Source organism: Acyrthosiphon pisum, chromosome A1, assembly GCF_005508785.2.
Source record: "Acyrthosiphon pisum isolate AL4f chromosome A1, pea_aphid_22Mar2018_4r6ur, whole genome shotgun sequence".
Taxonomy (NCBI): Eukaryota; Metazoa; Arthropoda; class Insecta; order Hemiptera; family Aphididae; genus Acyrthosiphon; species Acyrthosiphon pisum.
Genome location: NC_042494.1, coordinates 104,143,865 through 104,152,046, shown reverse-complemented (window position 1 = coordinate 104,152,046; position 8,182 = coordinate 104,143,865). Strand labels below are relative to the sequence as shown.

The window sequence follows — 8,182 nt, the reverse complement described above, 5'->3', positions numbered from 1 at the left end:
TTCAGGGAACTCACACACACTAATCAATTACCACACACAGTCACCAGTGGCGGTTCTAGCGTATGGACAGGGTGGGCAGCTGCCCATACCAAAATTTCTGTTGCCCCTTATTGGGGAAGGGGGAGGAAATAAGGAATATTATTCGCAGTTAAAACCTAATTATAAATCTACTGTTGCCCATACGAAAATGTAGTCTTAGAACCGCGCCTGACAGTCACATAGCACTCATGGTGGATATTGCCTAAATCCGATGCTTAAAAAATGGTTCACTTTCAACAGCCTTAACAAGTAGGTGTGAAAATAATACATCATTTCCGACGAAATATGGTATGTATCTTAACCTGGAACTAATAAGTTACAATAATTATTTATATTATCACGTATTTCACTGCACGGCGTAAAAATAAAATATTTTTAAAATATTGCCTATCCAACGCGCCTTATAAAATGATCTTCTTTTCCGAACCATGGTTAGGTTATTCAATTTTATTATGCAACATGTTATTTGAGCGTCATGCAGCGTGGTTATGTGAGAAACAAAATATTCGTTTATTACTTAGCAGCGTGTATAGAAGTATCATAAAGTATACTCTATGAGAAGTATAGTAGAAGTATTACGTGAAAACTAAAATGTATGTTTAACTAAGAACATTTTTTTTTTAAATAACTATGTAAACATTTTAAGATTATATTATAATTGTCTTGTGATGGAAAAAAAAATGTTCAAAAGTATATATTACGTATTTACCATATTCTTGTATGACATACAAGTGCCAATGTACCATACCTATAATTGACTATAACCTATATCATACATTATGATATCAATTATTTTCATATTTAAAAATTAAGTATAATTATGTAGTATAGAATATAAGTTTAAAATATGAGCATAGCTCAAAACTCTATAGGGAAATAATTTATAATATCACTATTTATATATGTATGTGGTGAAAGAACAAAAATACAATGAAAATAGGAATGATAAGCCACCCATTAGTGGCACTTGACTGGGGGTTGTTTGTTTATTTAACGACTAACCTATTTATATACTTAATATATTTTCAAATTCTGAGCGGAGCTATGAATATATTGATTTTATAATTAGCTGTGTATTTTTTGTGTCTGTGTTGACTGTGTACACGATAAGTAGTCAAAAATAATGCTTAGATTTTCAACTTCACTATCTTGTTCGATGGGTGAATCTAGTTGGTGCATGAGGAGGTCAAAATTTAAAATTCCCAGGGTTCGGAAAAAATAAAAAAAAAATTAAGGAAAAACAGGAATTTTTACAGAAAAACGATTTTAGTTTTTAGTGTAATTCTAAAACAAATGACCGTAGAATGTAGATACATGCAATTTTCACTGAATGTTGATATTAGCATTTTCTATATACGATAAAATGTTCAAAATATTTTTGACTTATTTTGAGCTGTTTACGGTCATTTTCAGTTTCCAATTTGTGTAGGTTTTTTTCTATAAATTTCAATAACATTTTATTCGTCGGGTCAAAAAGCTTAAAAATGTAATACAAGACTCCTAATATTATATTACAATGAGAGTTCAAAAATATTAAAATACGTTATCACAATTTTTTTTTATTGTTTAAGTATTATATTTAATTATAGCATTTAATGTTCGATATTAATAACTAATTATTATAATAAATTATTCAGAAAATGAAGGCGTGATGTGATATGCTTATGACTTAAACTATGTGTATATAGATAATCAATTAATAATTATTTTATAAGACGTTGTCAAAGTAGTTTTAAACAAGTAAAATAGCTTTGAATTGTTGAACATTTTTTACCACTTACAATTTTATAAAATGTATAAACCATTTGTATGTTGTATAGTACTATTATAGTGTAAAATAAATAATATTTGAATTTTATCTTCAGCTAGAATATATGAGATCTTTTATTATTATCACATAAAATTTTTATTATTAACCTTTCCGAAACCTAATCGTAAATCATAACAAATTAAAACATAATTAAGTGAATCTTATAATTTACCTACTTATTTTATTTTTATTTGACATAAGTAGTATGTTAAGTTTAAAATGTACACAATTATTAAATACTTAAATTTATCTTTAGTTAATTTTCTTAAGTATAGTATGGAATGGAAATATTGGGCTTGACGTCAATGTGAAATAATTGAAGGGGTACCTACTTAATTTATTGGATAAATCATATTATTCTTTTTTACCTTTATGCGAAACTCTTTTAGGTTTCTATAGTACATTATTTATTAAAATAAACCTTATGCTCAATTTTATATTGTTAATATTAATATAAATAATAATATTAGTACTGTATACTTTATTACTACTTTTTATACAACATAATAATATGATAACGCCCAAGAATACGTGTATAAAGTACACTTCAAATGCATAACAGTTTAAAGAAAAGTAATATAATTCTACATAGACAATTTATCATACCTATTAAACTATATAATCCATACAAGGCAATAGGCATATAATATAGCTAAATTAAAATCAAATTGGTCAATAATTTATTGTTAAATAAAATAATATATAAATTATTATTTTGTTAAATATTAAATTGTATTTGTATACACAAATTTATATAAAATAATTTAATTATTGTAAATTGTTTTTTTAAAGAAACAGAAATAAAAATACCAATTAGGTACGACATTTAATGATTCAAGATTTTACATGTATAAATTAATATTAAATATTCTGTTAATACCTAATAAATTAGGAATAAAAAAATGATATTTATTTTATTACAAAAGAGTCGTAAGTCTTCAAATTTCAAATTAATTTTTGGTACACACTTTTATAATGATGTCTTTCTTAAAAATATTTTTGATATAGTTAACCCTAAAAATTAAAATAAAATGATAATCATTAATAATTTAAATAAGATCATTGAGATAATGATAAAATGTACAATAATTTATATTTAATTAATTAATAAGAGGCTTCCAAAGGAGCAAGGGTTTCAAAATGTTTAATGCTTTGTGAATTGTCAATTAGTGACAACATAGGGATGAAGAGTTTTGAGGTTAGTAAAAATAAGGATTAAAATAATAGATATAAGTACTTGATTAAGTTTTTATAATTGGATTTACAAACCAACAAGTATGTTATTATTAGTTTTAACAAGACTTTAAAACCATTTTATTTAATTGATTGTAAATTGTAATGGAAAAAAAAACACTTACAAATTTCAATTTCAATTAACAATTATTTTGCAATTGACAATTTCTTAGGAAGTTCATCACCAGGACAAAAATAATGTTCATTGGCTAAAAGCACTCTTCGGACATTTTTTTTAACATCAAAAGTTAATGGTTTTTCTAATGTTTTTAATTCATTCATTAAACTAATTTCAAAACCTGTAATTCATATAAATAAAGTAAAACATTTTTAATATACAAACAAATATTTTAATGTAAAATGTAACTACTAATAAGTAAAAGCAATAACTTTTAGGATCGAATACATCAGTTGTAAATACATAGGAACCACAGTCCCAAAATTCTTCTGGTTTTAAATCTAGATTTATGGTATCATCTTGATCTTCTCTGAAAATATTTTAAAAGTTATGTATAAATATAATGATAATGTTACAAAAATATGGCGGACAAATTAAATAATTATTAGCTTTTAATAAAACTGATGAGAAGGAAAATTGTATTTTATATTGATATCACAATATTTATTAATTGCGTTTTATGCATAATATATACAGTTGACTCTTGGCAACTCAAAATTCTCGACATCTTGAACAAATAAAATTCCCTTTCAAATAACAATATCATATTAAGATTTTAATAACTCAACATTTTTAATAAGTCAAATATTTTTTCTCCGTGAACTTCGAGTTACCGAGAGTACACTATTTAACAAATTATTATGAACTAATTAGTTTAGAATAATTTTACAATTTTTCTTTAAATTATCTAGACATCTATTGGAGCTATATGTTTGCAGATTTAAATTTTGGGAATGTATTAAAAACTATAAAGCTCAATCACACTTTTAAGTAAACTAATAAAATATTGATTGAGTTGAATATTGAATGCTAGGAAATTCAGTGATATTTCAGGATATAGGTACAATTTGGATACACAAAGGAAGCAATAAAATTGCATCATTATTTATTATAATTATATAAAAATAATTACAGTATATCCAAGATAAGTACATCTTACTATTTTTTTTTTATAGAATTGTCAATAGACTCATACTTCCCAATTATAATCACTTATAATTATTACAATGTTTGATATTTTATAATAATTTTAGTTTAAGATATTACCTACTTATTGAGTTATAACTACTGTCTACTAACTGATGAACAGAAAATAATTCATGATTTTATCAAGTGTTTTATAAAAAAATTGTATTTAAAGTAAATAATTTATTAATTCATAAGCGTGTCTACGGTGGGTGCCTAGGGTGCCTGGGCTGCCCCTGCAATTTTCGAAAGGTGCCGGTCAACCAAGTCTTAAATCTAGTGGCTTACAACTTTTATTTAGAAAAAAAAATGTCATGCATTGTTTATTTTGTTCTAATAATATTACATTATTATATATTGCATTATTGAATTGATTTATGATTCCATCACAAATCCCGATAATAATATTATACGGGTAACTGCCAACTGGTACAATTGTAATAACGTATAACTTATAATGATATAGGTATCGTTTTATAATATAAATATAATGTGTTGTTCAATATTCTTATAATTATTAAATATATTAGGTACCTCTATGTACATACTATTTATAGAATTTTGTTATAGGAAACTTGAATATATAGACTTTTTTAAACTATATAAATGTTAAATTGGTGGGACTACCCCCCCCCCCCCCCAATTATTAGTGGCCTGGGGGTAATAGGTGTTTTTTCGGTTAGGTTAGGTGGCGCCGGTCATTAGTTAGGGGCTGCCCCTGGGGATGAAGTCTAGTCACGCCTATGTATTAATTTAACTAACTATTTATATCAACAAAAACACTGTATTAAATACTTTATATTTACTAACCCATGAATACTGTGTTCTGAAGAGTTATTTGATAATGATGACCAATGACTACCTAAATAAAAAAATTATATGCAATAAAACAATAGTTTAACTAAAACTTTCAATATTAGTTAAATATGCTTACTTGATCCATCTGTTTCAGATTCTACATCACTGAGTTCTTCAACACATAACGGTCCTAAAACACGGCTTTCAGTAATTGATGAACGCAGATTGTTTAAAAACTCTAAATAATTGGCCTATTAAGAAATTAGAGTAAAATAATACAAAATATTGATAAGTAACATACTATTTTTTGACGATACAATAAAAAAGGCTCAATCTAAAAATGTAGGGAATAGTTTCAAGAATAATATAAAAAATTAATGCAGAAATTGTAAAATTAAAATGTTTTAAATTATTTGTAAATAAAAGTGCTGATATTATTATGTTTCATTCTCGATAAATAATTAAAATTGTTTAATAAATATTATATTTAATGTAGATCAACCCTCATGCAAGAATTTACTTGAGTTGTGTATTTATCAGTAATTGCAGTTGTCTTATTTTAATTTTATTATACATTTTTTAAACCAATATCTTTAAACTTGCAACTTTACCAATGTGTTCGTTCATTAGCTTATTAAAAATAAATACTATGATATACGAATCATAAAAAAACACATAACATAAATTAGGAACTAAAATATTTTTCATTCAATTCAAACAAGTGAACTTGAAAAGCACATGTCAAAATATTGGTTATAAGTTGTTTGTTTAATATATCTAATATTCGTTAATTCACTTAAGTCTACTTATTATGAAGAATGTTAACAAGATAAAATCTTGATCTATCATAGTAATACTTACTTTAATGTTTATATCAATGTTATCTTCAGTAGAAAATACATTTTGTTCTAGATCAAGTAATTTTATATTGGAATTTATGTTCCATGATGGACATATATTTAATTTATTAGCATATAAATCCAAAATCTCCAGGTTTATTAGGTCTTCAATAATTTTTGGAAATGTTGATAACTAATAAAAATATTAAATTAATATAAATAGTTAAATAATTTTTATTTACAGCTTTTTAAATATACCCACCGAATTATTATTTAATATAAAACTTTTCAAATTCTTTAAGCTTTTAAAACTTTCGGGAATCGTTAAAATGTTATTATTTGAAAAATCACAGACTTCTAAGTTTGTTAATTCACTTAAGGAATCTGGCAATGACTGAATAAAATTATTAGACAAATTCAAAAAACGTATGCTAGGCAAACTGAAATAAACAAGTTTTCCAATGCTTGTTAGACTAACGTTCATCATACTTAAAGAATCAATTAATTTAAATCGATAATTAAACACTAATGGTACATCACAGTAATAATTTTGACATTTTTGTATCATTGTAAATTTGTTATCCAAAACCAAATTTCTTAGATTTTTTAAATGTTTGATAAAATCTAATTTTCGAAAATCAGAAGTCGTATTAGATAAATCCAAATACTTCAGATGATTACTAATACCATACATGTTTAGATAAGGATCCACAGCAATATTTTCCAGACAATTTGTAAATGATATATCCAATGACTCTAATGAATTGCATTCAACTGACCATAACCATTGTGGCAGGCTATTCAGTTTTAAATTATTACTGATATTTAAAGTTAGTAACTGTTGAATACAAAATGGTTTTTTGCTGATATCTGAGAGCTGGTTGTGAGATAAATCAAGTGTTTTTAAGGAGTGTATTCCATCAATTAAACATTGGGGAACTTGTGAAAATTTGTTATGCGACAATATGAGATCTGTTAAATTTTGACATTTGATAAATGACAATGGCAGTGTTTCCAACTCATTTGATGATAAATCTAGTTTGACTAAATTTACAAAATACCCGATAAATTCAGGTGCTTCACAAATATTACTAGAACTTATATCTAGTGTGGTTAAACAATCTAAACATGCATTGATGTTGCATAATTTCTGGATTGTATGGAATGTTGGGTGTTGCATACATTTTTCACAGCAACTGCAACTGCATCCTCTGGAAACGTCCATAATTTCTCAACAAATAAAAACACTACACCTATAACAAGGATAGTTTTTTTAAGCAACAAGTAATAAAAAATGAAATAATAAAATAGAATTAAGATAACCGCCATGACGATTTTGAAATACATACTCAAAGTCTCGAACAGTGGATTCGACGTATTTAGTAATACCTATCATTCATTAATATAATAATATGGCCGTATGGATATGGGTTTAAATAGAAAATAATATACAATTATTGTTAATTATTTAAAATTTCCAAAAACGATTAACAAGAGCAAAATATATCTTATCATTTGCCATATCGTGTTTCTTATCAATTATCATAATAATATTATCACAGAATAGATGAAATCTATTCTGTGATATTATAATCGTTTTTTGAAATTTTACAACAATTGACAATAATCGTATATTTTCTATTTTTGTGACTTTTAATTTATTTAAATATACACTCGAGTGTGTACATTGTAATCACTAATTGGCAATTAAGTATAAAATACAATTTAATTATATATAAAAAAAAAATAGGGATTTATGATTACACATGGAAAGCCGAAAGACGCATAGATAATATAACTAAATTAGTTATATTATCAACGGAAAGACGCACCATCAAAGCTTCAAATATATAATTGAAATTTCCAATTTTTATCATAAGAGATTTTTCCGAGTTTTTTCATTTACACACATAGACCGATATTTTATGAGCGATTATGGCCCATATCTGTTTAAATTAGACAGTACCTATAGTCCTCGTACAAATTTCGAAAAGGACTCATCTCAATTCTTGAAAAACTTAATCAAAAAATGGGAAAAAAATCATTAAAACATAGAATAATAAAAAATTCAAATTAAAGTATACAATAATTTTACTTTTATTGGTTATTAATAAAAAAACCTTACTTTGATTTTTCAAAGTTAGTAACAGTAAAAGGACTAGAAGGTGTTCTCATAATAGGATGGTGAATTAGATGTATTCCAATAATATTATAATTATTCCCTAAAGACATTCAGTTGCAAGGAATATCATCATAATAATATCTAAACGTTCAGGGGCGTGCTCAGCTTTTTCTAATGGGGGGGGGGGGGGATAAACT

At 25.5% G+C, this 8,182-nt stretch overlaps 1 protein-coding gene across 2 annotated transcripts; it reads right to left on the bottom strand.

Annotated features, from left to right (window-relative positions):
* Positions 1-2,804: 2,804 nt before the first annotated feature.
* On the bottom strand, positions 2,805-7,382 carry LOC100574712 (leucine-rich repeat protein SHOC-2). Of its 2 annotated transcripts, XM_016806896.2 has the most exons (9): positions 7,213-7,381; positions 6,925-7,116; positions 6,126-6,303; positions 5,886-6,056; positions 5,161-5,275; positions 5,037-5,088; positions 3,473-3,570; positions 3,208-3,381; positions 2,805-2,863 (listed from the first exon to the last, which is right to left on the bottom strand). In XM_016806896.2, the coding sequence occupies exons 2-8, from the start codon at positions 7,086-7,088 to the stop codon at positions 3,230-3,232; spliced, it is 930 nt and encodes a 309-aa protein (XP_016662385.1). In that variant the 5' UTR covers positions 7,089-7,116; positions 7,213-7,381; the 3' UTR covers positions 2,805-2,863; positions 3,208-3,229. The 2 variants fall into 2 exon arrangements, with proteins under 2 accessions (XP_016662385.1, XP_003246543.1); XM_003246495.4 differs by having other exon boundaries at positions 6,126-7,116; positions 7,213-7,382.
* Between the last annotated feature and the right edge of the window lie 800 nt (positions 7,383-8,182).